General features: G+C 42.7%; 1 protein-coding gene across 1 annotated transcript in view; it reads right to left on the bottom strand.

The window, feature by feature from the left end:
• CASQ1 (calsequestrin 1) overlaps positions 1 to 16,089 on the bottom strand; it is a 164,816-nt gene extending 148,727 nt beyond the window's left edge. The window contains exon 1 of the mRNA XM_068253544.1: positions 15,544 to 16,089. Coding sequence (XP_068109645.1) covers positions 15,544 to 15,786 — 243 coding nt within the window. The 5' untranslated portion in view covers positions 15,787 to 16,089. The remainder of the gene's footprint in view (positions 1 to 15,543) is intronic.
• Positions 16,090 to 16,294: the final 205 nt, after the last annotated feature.

Raw genomic sequence — 16,294 nt, 5'->3', positions numbered from 1 at the left:
ACAATTTTTGTGTTGAAGTGTTGAAAAGTTACTTCAAATGTTTGGATCTTTGGGATCCAGAGGCTTCCCCCTCCCAATGTAAGATTCAAAAATAGTGGATTGCAAAACTCCCAGGTCTGCTTTAAAGTGACACTGAAGCAAAAAAAAAATTATGATATAATGAATTGGTTGTGTAGTACAGCTAAGAAATAAAGCATTAAGGTCCATACACACGCCGGACTGGAGGCAACGACGGGTCCGTCGTCACCTGCCGCTGGGTGGGCATTCCAACAACAGTCCGGCGTCTGTACGCACTGTCGGCGGACTGATACGGCTGTTTCTGAGCGATCTGCCCTCAGAAGCAGCCGTATCAGTCCGCCGACAGTGCGTACACACGCCGGACTGTCGTTGGAACGCCCACCCAGCGGGAGGTGACGACGGACCCGTCGTTGCCTCCAGTCCGGCGTGTGTACGGAGCAGAGAAATAAGTCTAGTATTTGTTTCCAGTACAGGAAGAGTTAAGAAACTCCAGTTGTTATCTATGCAAATAGCCATTGAGCTCTGGAGAGCTCTGACTTCTGATTAGGTTATCTCCACTGTATTGTGTTTTTCTTTTGCAGAGAACAGTTCAGGACAGGTCAAAAGTTCACTGCCTGTTCTGCAAAAACATTTAGAATGCTGAGTAATTTGTAAACTGCAAATATTAGAGAATGATGCAATGTTATAAAAAAAGCTGTATAACTGAAAATAAAAATATGAGAATATTTTTTTGCTACCAATGTTCTAGTAATTACCCCTACTACACAACCAATTCATGATATTTTTTTTTTTTTGCTTCAGTGTCTTTTTAAGATCTATTTTCTCTACACATCAGGGTCATGAGACATCATGAGATCTAACCCATTGGAATCTTTGAGTGGGTTGAATGGAATATTATTTTAGTATAGTAAAAAATCGGATTATTTTAGCTTTGCGTTGTAATGCATATGATGCATTTGCAAAAGGTGCCACCTGGAACATAGATATATGATAGAATTACTCTTGGGTCGTACAGTGGTGTGAAAAACTATTTGCCCTCTTCCTGATTTCTTATTCTTTTGCATGTTTGTCACACTTAAATGTTTTTGCTCATCAAAAAACGTTAACTATTAGTCAAAGATAACATAATTGAACACAAAATGCAGTTTTAAATGATGGTTTTTATTATTTAGTGAGAAAAAAAACCTAAAAACCTACATGGCCCTGTGTGAAAAAGAAATTGCCCCCTGAACCTAATAACTGGTTGGGCCACCCTTAGCAGCAATAACTGCAATCAAGCGTTTGCAGTAACTTGCAACGAGTCTTTTACAGCGCTCTGGAGGAATTTTGGCCCACTCATCTTTGCAGAATTGTTGTAATTCAGCTTTATTTGAGGGTTTTCTAGCATGAACCGCCTTTTTAAGGTCATGCCACAACATCTCAGTAGGATTCAGGTCAGGACTTTGACTAGGCCACTCCAAAGTCTTCATTTTGTTTTTCTTCAGCCATTCAGAGGTGGATTTGCTGCTGTTTTGGGGGTCATTGTCCTGCTGCAGCACCCAAGATCGCTTCAGCTTGAGTTGACGAACAGATGGCCGGAAATTCTCCTTCAGGATTTTTTGGTAGACAGTAAAATTCATGGTTTCATCTATCACAGTAAGCCTTCCAGGTCCTGAAGCAGCAAAACAACCCCAGACCATCACACTACCACCACCGTATTTTACTGTTGGTATGATGTTCTTTTGCTGAAATGCTGTGTTACTTCTACGCTAGATGTAACGGGACACGCACCTTCCAAAAAGTTCAACTTTTGTCTTGTCGGTCCACAAGGTATTTTCCCAAAAGTCTTGGCAATCATTGAGATGTTTTTTAGCAAAATTGAGACGAGCCTTAATGTTCTTTTTGCTTAAAAGTGGTTTGCGCCTTGGATATCTGCCATGCAGGCCATTTTTCCCCAGTCTCTTTCTTATGGTGGAGTCGTGAACACTGACCTTAATTGAGGCAAGTGAGGCCTGCAGTTCTTTAGATGTTGTCCTGGGGTCTTTTGTGGCCTCTCGGATGAGTTTTCTCTGCGCTCTTGGGGTAATTTTGGTCGCCCTGCCACTCCTGGGAAGGTTCATCACTGTTCCATGTTTTTGCCATTTGTGGATAATGGCTCTCACTGTGATTCGCTGGAGTCCCCAAGCTTTAGAAATGGCTTTATAACCTTTACCAGACTGATAGATCTCAATTACAGTACTTTTGTTCTCATTTGTTCCTGAATTTCTTTGGATTTTGGCATGTCTAGCTTTTGAGGTGCTTTTGGTCTACTACTCTGTGTCAGATAGCTCCTATTTAAGTGATTTCTTGATTGAAATAGGTGTGGCAGTAATCAGGCCTGGGGGTGACTACAGAAATTGAACTCAGGTGTGATAAACCATAGTTAAGTTATTTTTTAACAAGGGGGGCAATCACTTTTTCACACAGGGCCATGTAGATTTTGAGTTTTTTTTCTCACTAAATAATAAAAACCATCATTTAAAACTGCATTTTGTGTTCAATTATGTTATCTTTGACTAATAGTTAACATTTTTTGATGAGCAGAAACATTTAAGTGTGACAAACATGCAAAAGAATAAGAAATCAGGAAGGGGGCAAATAGTTTTTCATACCACTGTATGTAGGGTAATGCATGCAGAGTAATAGGTCACCTGTGATTTGGATTTTTAAAAAATTATTAGCAGCCTGTTCATGTTTAGAAATAAAGGAGAGTGCCTCTGGAAGTCTCATGAAAATTTCTTCAAACTTTGAGTGGTTTTGCTAATTCTCGTGGAAGCTAATTTTTCAAATTCAATTCAATCAAAGTCAATGGGCCAGATTTAAATGTTAACAGAAAATTTGCTAGGTATGTGTAGAAGAACACTGGCAACAAAGTTCCATAAGACCTTGTAGACCTTGTGACAGCAGGTAAATTGGATAGTTTGATGGTCAGCGCACACATGGCAGCAGAAACATTAGGCCATGGAAGCGGGACCTGAGACTGAGAAAAGGTTGTGCTATCACTGCTATGTGTCAGCTTAGCTCTGCTGTCAAAACTGCAGGAGACTGTCTGCATTGCTAGCTGGCAGCATAAGCTGGGTGGACTGCATCAGCAATGCCTCTCACAAGTGTACTTACAGGTAGCGTCAGTGAAATAAATTATTATTACTTAGTATTTATATAGTGCCGACATCTTCCACAGCTCTGTACAGAGTACATTGTCTTCTCACTAACCATCCCTCAGAGGAGCTCACAATCTAATCCTTATCATAATCATATGTCCATCCATCTAGGGCCAATTTAGGGGGAAGCCAATTAATGTGTCGGCATGTTTTTGGGGTGTGGGAAGAAACCAGAGCACATGGGAGAAACCCACCCAGGAGAGCATACAAACTCTTTGCAGATAGTGTCCTAATTGAAATTCAAATCAAGCATTTTTTTTTTTGATACACCGATCTGATGCTATCAGTGCTGGTGCAACACAATTTAAAATGTCAGTGTCTTAAACAGTGAAATAAAAGAGTGTACAATTTTTTTCAAACACCTGTTAGAGGTATAATGTTTGGGGTGCTAAGAGCCGCTTTATGTAATAGTCAGTCACCCTCAGTAAAAAAGTCAAAATAGAGTGGAATTAAGGTAATTTGTACTGAGGCAGGCAATGGACACACTACAACACAGCTGCTATGTAAAGGTGCCCATACATTTGCCCGATTTACCACCGATAGACAGTAGATTTGATCACTGTGATCGAATCTGCTGTGAAATAGATGCGCAAACGCTGACCGTTCGAACCGATTTCTGCCTGAAAACAATTGATCCAGTCGATCTGGCAGGTTGGAAGTGCGTCGATAGCGGCGTTCGAAATGTCCGACGACCAACGCTAGCGGCAATACATTACCTGTTCCACCAGCGCGTGTCCCCGCGGTCCCTTCTCCGTGCTGGGCTCCGGCTGGCTTCACTTACTTCCTGTCGGGGGAAGTTTAAACAGTAGAGCGCCCTCTACTGTTTAAACTTCCCCCAGCAGGAAGTAAAGTGAAGCTGGAGCCCAGAGCGGAGAAGAGACAGTGGAGACCGGGGGACTTGCACCGGCCGGATCAGGTAATGTATGCAGGGAGCAGCGGCAGCGGCAGCTCCACAGATTGTGATTCGGTTTCATAGTGAAATCGTGTAGGCAGCCAATTGATCCCTCTTTGATCAGATTCGATCACAGAGGGATAAATCTGCCGGTCGATCTGGTGGCATAATCGACCAGTGTATGGCTGCCTTTAGACTTGTACAGTAAATAAATACAAACAAAAGTAGCATACAATAACTCCTAGGCAGTGGCGTAGCAATAGGGGGTGCAGAGGTTACAACCGCACCGGGGCACTTGGGCTAAAGGGACCCTAAGAGCCCACCCTCAACCACAATATTAGCTTTTTATTGGTCCTGACTCCTGTGCTGGTAATCATCACTTCTATAGATGCTTTAAATAGTGATAATTCCCCATCCCCTTCTTGCATCTCTGACACTGTGGTTGTCCTTGACAGGTTTTGGTGTGCTGAATCAATTATATTTAGAGTGCTTTGGGGGCCCCAATGTAAAACTCTTCTTGTCTCTTTCTTCTCTTCTCATACAGTACAGCTAGTTAAAGAGAAACTGTAACCAAGAATTGAACTTCATCCCAATCAGTAGCTGATACCCCCTCTCCCATGAGAAATCTTTTCCTTTTCACAAACAGATCATCAGGGGGCTCTGTATGGCTGATATAGTGGTGAAACCCTTCCCACAGTGTGATGTCAGGACCATGGTTTTGACATCACACTGTGGGAGCCTTGTTGCATTGTGGGAAATAACAGCTGTGTACAGCTGTCTCCAACTGCCAAAAAAGAAAGCAGCATCTCCTTCCAGTGCCATCACCTGCCAGCAGTAAAAATGTTACCATGTGATAAATGTCAGAATGTAAATCAGGGAGAGGAAAGATTTTACAATGGGCAAACACTGACTAAATCATGTATACATAATTACTGTAAAAATGAAGCACTTTTTATTACATTATTTTCACTGTAGTTCTTCTTTAAGGAACAATGGGTCTGATGCACAAATTGCGGTAAAGACTGAAACCCACTAGAAGCGCTTTTCTGGGCGCTTTGTGATTTGAAAAGCTCTGGCTAATGTAATATAAACCCACTGTACTTGCTGCCGGAAGTGACTGTAATATTGCTGTGCGCTGTTTGAGAACAGCAGTATTACTGCCTACAGACTAAAACAGAGTTTCAAAAATGGAGCAGTCAGTTTCATGAAACAAGGATTCTGAGTGGTTCCTCTGGAAAAATGCAGTTACTCCAGTGTTGTAAACATACTCTAAGATGTTTGTGTGTAAGCACATCTAAGAACAAACTATCGTAAGAATAAATCAGGATGGAGCAGACATACAATTATAAAGTGCTTGGAAGCAGCATTATTAGTGTATCTAGTTCCCAGCTGCTGAACTAGTTACTGTACTTACGTTTTGGCTGAGTCTAGTTTTGGCTCGGATCACACAGAGAGTAATGACCATCCTGACACAAGCAGACCTTCTGGGGTCATAGAAAGCTGCACTCTGGCACAGATTGCTAGCCTTTCTGCCAAACACTCCTAACGCTAAAAGTAGACATGGGTGAGCAGCTATTCTTAAAGCTCATTTCTTAAGGAGTTTTGTACTTCTTTGGAGCTCTGCAAAAAAAGTTTGCTACAACCTATAGTAGAAAAGATTATCAATGAGATGCAATTTTTTAGAGTGTGCTTGCAAGTGAGCCAAAAAATAAATGAATTCATAACTGCTGGATTTTACTGGCTCAATTTCAAGTTGCATGCTGTTTACAACAAAACTTGAATAATGACTGTAGAATCTCATTGGTCATCTCTGATCTCTCATCTAATCGCTAATAGTAAAATATTGGTAAGTTAAATTACCAATACTTTACTGTACATTATCCGGCACCTATTCTAACCTTAACCCTCCATTCTCAGTGCCTAACCCTAACCACCTCTGTAGGTGCCCAGTCCTAACCCCCCCCCCCCCATAGGTGCCTAACTTTTACCCCAACCCACACACCTAATACTTAACCCTTACCTCCATGTGCCTAAAAATAAAACCCCCTATCTAATGCTTAAACCTAAACCCCCTGCCCTTTCCAAGTGCCTAACGCCAGGGAAGTGCCTAACATTAACCTAACATCGTGCTCACAAAAGACCAATTGTTGTATGTGATTGGCTACAATGATTAAGAAATATGTTGTAGCTGGTTGGCTAAAGTGAGGATCTGCGCCTTTTGACCACTCGTAGAGCTAGTAGAGATAAAAAACACAGGGACACCGGGAGCCCAATATCGTGTATTATCGTTGTGTAAATGGTCTATCGCAGAAAAAATATATATACTCACAATTCTGGGTTGCTATTTAGGCAACCACCATCAGAGCATGTGGAGAAGTACCGTCTCCACTCGGCCTTGTTGGTCGCCGCTCCCGGAAAAAGATACTACTATAATGGACTTACAGTAAGTATAACCCCACTTAGTGGGGTACTAATTGGTAACCAACACTGTGGGAGGCGCCCTTATATCTAATATCCAATATCTATTACTTTCAAATAGGCAAAGTGTGCCTTACCTGTTATGAAGGCTCGTACACACAGATCAGGTAAAAATGAATTTATTTCAAGCACAAATGGACTGGACAACGCGTTTCGCGACCGCAAGTCGCTTCTTCAGGTCAAATAAAATGCTGTTAGCCAGAGATGTGTAGCGTGGGCGCCCACGCTACACATCTCTGGCTAACAGCATTTTATTTGACCTGAAGAAGCGACTTGCGGTCGCGAAACGCGTTGTCCAGTCCATTTGTGCTTGAAATAAATTCATTTTTACCTGATCTGTGTGTACGAGCCTTCATAACAGGTAAGGCACACTTTGCCTATTTGAAAGTAATAGATATTGGATATTAGATATAAGGGCGCCTCCCACAGTGTTTGTTACCTTTTGACCACTGTTCAGGTCTGCATTCTGCAGGTCTCTGGAAGAGAGACCTTTTGTCAGTTGTGCAGCTTGCTGCTGAGGAATTTGCATACGTTTGTCATGCAGATTGCCTAGCCACATCCTTTGTGGGCTTGCTCTATAAAGAGCTATGTTTCCCACAGTAAGTTGCTGGTCATAAGGGTTAGTTCCTGTGAAACACTCCGGAGAGTGTCAGCCTTGCTCATTGTTTGAAGATTAGCTTAGAGTAATTCCTGGGACTGCACTAGGCAGGTTTCCCTAGTGCAGTTAGGATTGCATTATTTGTATTGCCTGTTCTGTCTGTCTGCGGGGTGCTAACCAGAGCAGCGGTTGTTGCTGGTAGGCCCTTCTGTTCTGCTGTTGCCTTACTTGGATCGCACTCGCTCTGACGGAAAGAGCAGTGGATCGTATCTCTTACGTATTCCTGTTGTCGTGTATCTGTTTTGTCTTGTTCGAACGCTTGCTGGAGGCTCGGTGAGGTAACCGTTAAGCAAGCGCTCGCGTCCTCTGTTTTATGTTTGTCTGTCGGTGGTTAGTTAGGCGTGCTTGTCCCTGTTGTGCTTATCACGCGGGGTCCGTGCATAAACGCGTGCACTGTTGCGAATGAGTGCAGTGTTCGCGTTTAGTTAGCGTTTGTTATTTTCCTTATCTCCTCATTGTATGATTTGCTGTGCCTTTGCTACTCTCGTGCTCTGCCTTGCTGTAGCCTTGTGTCACCTCTGGCAATCGCTTCTCCCGCGATTGCGTTCCTACTTCATATCTGCTGTTGTGTATGCACCGTCGTGGGTTGGCGACTAGTTTGGTGCACACACATACAATCTGTCCCTTTGCTCAATCTCTTTCGCAATCGCTTCTCAGGCGATTGCGTTCTCACTCGGTTTCCTTTGTTGTGTGTCCGCCGTCGCAGGTTGGCGGCTAGATTGGTGGACATACATACATTCCTCATCTGTGCTTATTCGGTCTTGTGTCGCTGTTAGCAATCGCCATCTCTGGCAATTGCCTTCTCACTTTGTCTTCATGATTGTGTGTTCATCGTCGCAGGGTGGCGACTAGTTTGGTGGACACGCATACCCTCTGTCACTTTGATCTCTATCTTGCCCTGCGTTTCTGCCCCTCGTGCAATTCCTGTCTGGCGTGTGTGGCAGGGCAGAGGAGCTGTTCCTCTGCACTCCACAGCTCCACCTGTCGACAGGAATTTCCCTCTACAGGTGCGCTTGTGGAGGATTTCCGCAGTGTCAGCGCACGTCTTGTGCGCTGATCACGGAGAGAATTCCACAATCGTTACAGCTACTAGTCACATCAGGCACCTAATTCACCACCTGGATGCTTAATTACCAAAAATTGAGACAAGCATGTATCAGACGCCTGCCAGTCACGGTGCTCAATTGACTTGAAAATAGCCCTACAACCATCCAGTTCTGCCTCTCTAAATGGTCGTCAGAAGAAAGGAAAAAAATTCAGTGAGAAGCTGTTGCCAGCTCCGCCTCCCAGGGATGGACCCAGCAAAACTGACTTCTTTGCTACTCTTAGGAAATTAGTTCTGAAAGTACTAAGAGGAGATTTTTTTAGCCCCCTTGCACACGCAAATACGTTCCAATCATGATAGTCTCTATTCACATAGCATATGTTGCACTGCGATTAACAAACATTGGTTGCGGTTAATACGTGATTGGGACTTCCAAAGTACAAAAAAGTATGTTAAAACGGGAGATGTGGCTCTGCAATTTTCTTGCGCTTCCATTGATTGTTAATCCAAATGCTGTAAAAATGCTGCGTGCACTGCTTTTTTGTTTAGGTTCAAATCGAATTACAGAAGAGTGAAAAGGGCACTGCAATTGCTGTATTAATCACAGTGCCCTTGTGATCGACAAATTGGATTGGAACCCAGTTGGTGTGAAAGGGTCCTTAAGGTGCATACACATACCCAATTTTGATTGGCTGGTTTTTACTACTTCCATGTAGTATGAGGGGCAACAGATTTTGAATACTATGAAGAGATTGTGTAGGTAAGCTCTCATATATGGAAGTTGTAAAGTACACAGAACAATGCAGTGTGGTTATATGCATTGTGCGCTTTCACACCCAATTCAATCACACTGAATGGGAAAGTACTCAAAAGCACACAGTAATGCAGGGGGCAGTGTGTATAAAATGGATTTATTCATATTCTCTCTCTTTGGAGAACATAAGTTGGTCCTTCAAACCTGTCCTGGACTTATGGGTTGAAAATCCTCCTTGTGGGTGCATGCATTAGAATGCAATCATACAGCTGCTAATTTACTACTCTTTCAGCTGGGCTGCTGGACTGCAAACGTCATCCAGCTTTTATGCAATGCAGCCAAATGGCAGCCTTTGTATCCACATGTGGGTCACTGGTTGATACATAGTGTGGTTACCGCACAATAGAAAACTGTCTTGTGCACTGATCAGGTGGCTGCCACCTGCTCACATGTACAGGCAGGGGATAAATCTATTGTGTTGAACACTTGTAGCTGCCTACAAGTGCCTGCCTGGAAGACTCACCCGAGCAGTTGACTAGCGGTGGACACTCTGCTGTCAGCAGCCCATCAGAAAGACACTAAATACAGTGCAGGCTTACAAGTCCAGAGGAGCTCTAGCCTGTGCGTGATCCTTGCAGGAACAAAGGTGACAGTGCATGTCCCAAGTATGGCCTTTTTTGGCTTAATCTAAATTCTTCAAATGAACTGGAGGTGAATATCCAATTAAATGCTGCTTACATGATCTACATATGGGCTATGATGGTGGTGGCGCTCCATAGTGAAGAGCTAGAAGTAAGATGTTTCCTAACGCAATTCCTGTCCATTAATACCATAGATGAATACTGCAAGCTGTCATTCTGGTTGCGTAACCATGGCTTACACAGAAACATAAAAATACACTGAGGCCTGTTTTACACTGAATATTGGTGGTAGCGGTGCTGTGTGGCCCCGGGGCTGCACCGTACTGCACCACCAAAAACAGGCCTTTGTGGATTACCACATTAGTATGTGGTAATCTCCGTCTGGCAACAGGCCATACAGGAAGTGATGCTCTCTAGTGCTCACTTCCTGTTGCGGAATCAATGAGGGGCGTGGAAGTGTAATGACAAAATACACTTCCACACATGCACGATGCAAAAAATTTGCAGTGGTCTTTTTAAAAAACCAAGCGTGCCCATAGACTTACATGACTTCTGGGTCGCCACAGAAGCCACATTGGTAACGTAGTTATGCGCTCGTGTTGTATAGGGTACTTTCTGCACACCGCACCGCAGGCAATGTGAATTACCCCATAGACTTTCATTGCACTAACGGTAGGCTTCAGTAAACTGATGCACCACACAGCGCCAATGTGAAAAGGACCTAATGCTGGATACACACCATGCGTTTCCGCGTTCGATGCGTCCGTTGATGCGCGTCGATTCGATTATTTCCGACATGTCCGATTCGCGGTTCGATGGATTGTTAGGTCGATTTGCCATACTTTACATGGCATTCGACCTAAAAATAATCGAAATGCGCTAGGAAATGCTCGGAAATAATCGAATCGACGTGTATCGACGGACGCGTGCGACGCGGAAACGCATGGTGTGTATCCAGCATTAGTCTTCGGTCCGGGCGTGGCTGCATGTACATATGTAGTAATCTTTCTGGTGCCAGCACCCCCCAAAAGGTGTTTGTTAGAACATATTCAACAGTCTATATGTCCAAGTGAGTTAATTATCTGATGTCCCACTAACATAGAGTTTTCTTCTAGTGTGTGTATGCAACGTAAGGCCAGTTTTAAAGCAAAAATGAATCTACCTGCTTGTTTTTTTATTCATCCATAAACATGATTAACTACAAACTCGATAAGGACAGCAGACTAAGTAAATGAACCCAGAATTCCAGCAACTCTACCCAAGAGTTCTAATCTTCACCAACATACAAGGTCCACTGGCAAAGGTGCCTCAGCACTGCAAAGCAAGAGTCCTTAATTGCCTCCAACGGTCAAAAAAAAATAGACAGACTGATTGCAAAGGGACCCAAATCCTGCCAATTTAGGAGTCAGAAACATTTCCGGTGAGCTATTCTGTTTGTCTTCACCTATAAAGAAGTTTGCCTGTCATGTAGATATTTCTGTCAGCACTACCTGAGTCTCACCAGGAACCAACATGCAGCCAGTGCAGAATGCCAATCTTTATACTTGCTCCCTGTTAGTGGTTCAGAAAGTATCAAAAGGAGCAACAAAAAATCAACACAACAGCCATGCCAGTAACTTTTTTTTAAAGAAAGTTAGCAATGGCACTTTCCATATTATGCTCACACTAATTTCCTATTAAAAATAATTTTCATTAAACAAAATCAGTTAGTCAGTTGGGTAGGCATGCCACTGAGTTTAATGTGGACCTGAACTCTTGCACAGGACAGAAGGGAAAAAATAGAGAAATGCAACTTGTATGTATTTAGAGAGTTTAGCCTGTTTAATTTCCCCTCATTTGTGTATACTCAAAAGTTGTAATTTGATCTCTCCCCTGTGTCACCTGACTGCCATGGCAGAGATGGCATATAAGCTCATTTGAAAGCGCAGTATGTTTACAATATTATGTCTGCTTCCATGAAAGCAGGAAGTAGAAACAGCGTAGGTTTATTTTAGGATTTGTATCAGCTGTAACAAAGAAATGTTTTTTCTTTAAAAATGACTATGCTGTTGTGTTTCTTTTAGAGCAGAGAAGTTCTGAGTTCAGGTCTGCTTTAAAGGAAATCCTGAAATGTCAGGAATATAGAAGCTGCCATTGCTGACTCCATTAAATTATAACATGTGCCTGCCTGTTGCAATGATCCTCTGTCTCAAATATTTCCTGAATCTCTGACTACTACACAGATCAGGTGTCTCAGCTCCACTGCTAGTGAAACCAAAATGATCACCATGACAACTAGGCAACTAGCTTGTATGGCAATTATGTACAGTAGCAAGCTATTGTGTTCATCCATCATAATAATGGAAGATCAGGGTCGGTTAACATTGCAAGAGTCTATCTACACCTAATATTCTAAACCCAGGAACAAATACCAAACCCTTAGGGCGCATTCACACTTCAGTGTTTTGCCGGTGATTTCGGCAAAACGCTCAAACGCTAGCGCTTTTTAAAGAGCTAGGGTAATAAAAGTCTATGGGCCCGTTCTAATTTGGGCGATTTGCGCTAATCGCCACAAATCGCCCAAAAACGCTAAACGCAAATGCGTAGCCTGCACCATTTTCAGGTGATTTCCCGGCGATCACGTTTTAGTGCTATAGAAGCGCAAAACGCGATCGCTAAAAAAAAAATCGACAGGTGTTAATCGCTAGCGTTTTGCGATCAGCAAGTGTGAATGGGCCCTCAGTCATTCCTCCTTAATGGTGATAAACACAGAATAAAGGTTAATGCTGAAATAAATGAACTTTAAATGAAAAGATACAAAACTAGGAGGCTCTTTACACCATGCACACAAGGAGTTTGTAATGTGTGGAGGGTGGGGTCTAATATGGGAGAAAATCCCAAAAGGGCATGCAAATTTCATACATTCCATACATACAGTGTAATATTATTGGTGGTAGTAGTTAAATCCAAAACCACATTGCTATTTGCTTAAAGTGTACCTGTCAAATCAGGCACTCTTCAAATTCTGACTCCTTTTGAAAATGCTTTCCTCCTGGCTGTCAGACTGATCCTTTTCTTATAATTAAAGCTTGTCATTGACACTCCCTAGTACTCATAGTACTCAGCATTGGTGGCCTTCATATGTCCTATTACGAGGCCCCATTCACACTGGGGCTCATATGCAATTAACTTGTTCACCCGAGTCATCACCTAGGTCCTAGGAGATCATTTTCATCTTCTCTTTAAAATCACTTTTCAGCATTTTATAATTGAAAAGGTACCCAAATGTTGTTGAAAATGCGCTATCAAAATTATTTTGTGTATTTTTTTTTGCTTGTTGGTGGTTTAAAATGCATTGTATGAAAAGTTATGAAAATATCACCCAGGTGAAAAGTCAGGAGAAAAAGTGAATTGCATGTGGGCCGGGGTATTTTTCTGTGTTTTCTCCATGCAATGGACTTGACAACCCATTTAAGTCAATGGGCTTGTTCACATATACGGTAGTGTTTGCAGCCTAATCATCACAATTATAGTTGCACGTGTGTTTGTGTCCTCCACCGCTGCCTAATCTTCTGACCTGGCCAATTCTCGATAGAAATAGAATATAGGCAAAGCATGAATTCTCAGCTGAAATCTGCAGGCTTTTTCATGGATCTCTCCTATAAAGCAAGCAAGGCTCTCCTTGGCAATACTGGCTACCATTAATTATCTGTCTGTGGCTATGTTTAGCTGTCAAGTGGTCTCCATAAACCAATCACAGGCTGTTACATCAAACACATACTATCAGCATTCTCAGCAGCTCTCACTACTATTTCCACCTAGAGAGTCTGACGTCCTCGTCTGGATTCTTTGCAGTTATATAGAAGTTATAGATTCAAAACGGAGAATGGAACTCACCAAGGATTATTAAAGCCCAATAGTGCAATAATCAACACAAAACAGAAATAATCACAAGGAGTATTCCTTTAAAAACTACCAGAATAAGCTTGGTACATATATCCAAATTTGATTGGCCAATTTTACCACTTCCATGCAGTTCACCTACACAATCTGCTCATAGTATTCAAAATCTGTTGGCCCTCATACTACATGGAGGTGGTAAAGTTTGCCGGTGATTGGTCAATCAAAATGGGATGTGTGCACCAGGCTTTAGGGTGCGTACACACATCCAGTTTTTATTGGTCAATGAATGAGCAATATCACCTCCATGTAGTATGAGGGCCACCAGATTTTAAATACTATGAGCAGATTGTGTAGGTAGGCTCTCATCAGGGGTGTAGCAATAGCCCCTAGGACCCCCCCTCCCAGCTGTGGGGGGCCCAGGGCTAGGGTGATCAGATCCTGAGTCAAGGAGCGGAGTGATTCTTTACCTTCTTCCAGTGAGCAAAGTGACAGGTCCTCACTCCTCTCTTCACTTTAGCTGCTGTACAGCTTATTTCTTTGCAGCTCCAATCTCCACTCTGCTGTACTCTATAGTTGGGGAGGGGGGGGGGGGGGCACACTAATGCCCTGCAGTGGGGGTGGAAGAGGGAAGTAAAGGGTAAGAGGGTAGGAGAGGGTTCTGGCCCGGCTGGCAGAGTAGGTTACACCCCTGGTTCTAATACTACATGGAACTAGTAAAATTGGCCAGTGATTGGCCAATCAAAATTGGATGTGTATATGCACTCTTAAAAATACCAAATCAATTTAAGCTAAGGGCAAGTTTGGCCAAAAGGACCAAAAATACTGCTGATACATCAACCATCTATAGAGCCATATTATTAAAAGGATATGATCATACTTTGTTCTAAGAAAGCAAAATTAAGTGCCTATGAACAGTGGCTCATCTTTCTGTCTGTGTCTAGGTCACTGCCACTGTTGAACTAAATTAATGGTACCTTAAAAATGTGCCCACTTTAGCAACCTTGCAGAGCAATCCTTTTAAATTGCAGCTGTAATATCAACCACTCAGTTCTGTTGACTCAGCAGAAATCTAAGATTGTCTAGATAGCTCAGCTGCAGTTGGTGAAAGACGTTGCCTTGTCTGCAACTTTTATCTAACCTACTATTCAAAGTGTTGGAATGTACCATTAAAAGGCACAGAGAGGAGAGATTGAGGCCATGAAAAATGAATTATTTTGCATAAAGCAGTGGTGGAGAGGATTTAATTCCAAGGACACCGTCGGTATAGCTCTGAACAGTGTCCAAGGTACCGTGGGAGGGGCTTACATCAAATGTCACGGTAAAAATGTAGAATCACCGTGATATTTATGCTTAATAACATAAATAAATACATACAATAAATTATATTTGATTAACCAAATAAAGGTAACTTAATTCCACTTTAAGCTAAAAATATAACTTTAGAATAAACACTGGCCAATTACGTAATGAATAAAAAAGCTTAAAACTATACATTTTTGCAGGAATTACCCCACTCCAGGAGGTGGTTTTGTTTTCCCCATTTACACCCACTGCTGCAACTTTTTTTATATTTTTTATGATGCTTTCTTCTGTGGTTTTTAACTGTGAATATATGCAACACATGATGCAAAGCAAATCTCTCTCTACTGCTATAACCATTTTAGAAAGAACAGCACAGCTGAGCTAAAAGCAACCCAACTGAAATAAACCTGCAATGGATTACATAATTAGACATCACAGAAGGAAGGCAGATACATAACGAAACATCTGCTAAAAGTTACAGAAGAGCATGTACAATCTATATAGGTAAACGTATCTGTAGGTAAAAAATCCTTAAAATAGTTTGAGGTGTTTCAGTAGAATAATACAGAAGTGGTTGGCAAATATGAACTTAATTTGCAACCTACTCAAAGGCATCACTTAGTCCAACTCATACATACGATATGACTTATCTACAATGGAATAATAAATAATTACTCCTCATGCCTCTTTGTACCTCCAGAATGAGCTCTTCCATTTCAAATTGTCTTTTCGACGCTTTGTCATCCTCAATAGGTTCGTGGTAGAGCAATGCCAAGATGTCATACTTCTTCAAAGCAGCCTTGTAGTTCTTCAGGTTGATGTGGATGACCCTGTCCTCTCCATCATACTCTGGGAAGTCGAGCCCGTCCTCGCCTCTGGCACCCAGATTGGCCAGGGCGAGGCACAAAGCTGCCAGAACCAGCCACGGCCCCTTCATCCTCTCGCTACGTTCCAACAAGTCGTCAGGTCACAAATTCTGGTCCCAATTTAAAGTCAAGGGGGGGATGTGGGAGGATAAAAACAAAATCCCTTCTCCGCCCCCACAGGTAAAGCTTCTTGTCGGCCAGACAGGTAGCTTTCCAGATCTTCTCCTTGGGGTGACAGCTTCACTTGGACTTGGAGGGGGGATCAGGCACTGGTCTCCCTGAGCTTGTGGGGACGAAGGCGAGAGTCTGGGGATGACTGGTGGTCAACTTCCCAATGTGCCGAGACTGAAAAGCAAAGAGAAAACTTGACACCAAGGCCATAAAAGAAGATGAGGGGGCTGGATAGGAGGAGGTCGGGGAGGTGGGAAGGACACCCTATCCTGACAGACTGGGCCTTCGTCACCTGCTGTCCCTCCTTCTATTCCCCTGTCTATATATGTCCTCGTGAGATCGTGCTCCTAATATACTTCTCCAGTCCTCAAGTATCCTGTTGGCACTGATCACTCGCAGAGACAAGCT

The sequence above is a fragment of the Hyperolius riggenbachi genome, chromosome 9 (assembly GCF_040937935.1).
Source record: "Hyperolius riggenbachi isolate aHypRig1 chromosome 9, aHypRig1.pri, whole genome shotgun sequence".
Lineage (NCBI taxonomy): Eukaryota > Metazoa > Chordata > Amphibia > Anura > Hyperoliidae > Hyperolius > Hyperolius riggenbachi.
Note: the sequence above shows the minus strand (reverse complement) of the source record. Positions and strands in the feature narration are given on the sequence as shown.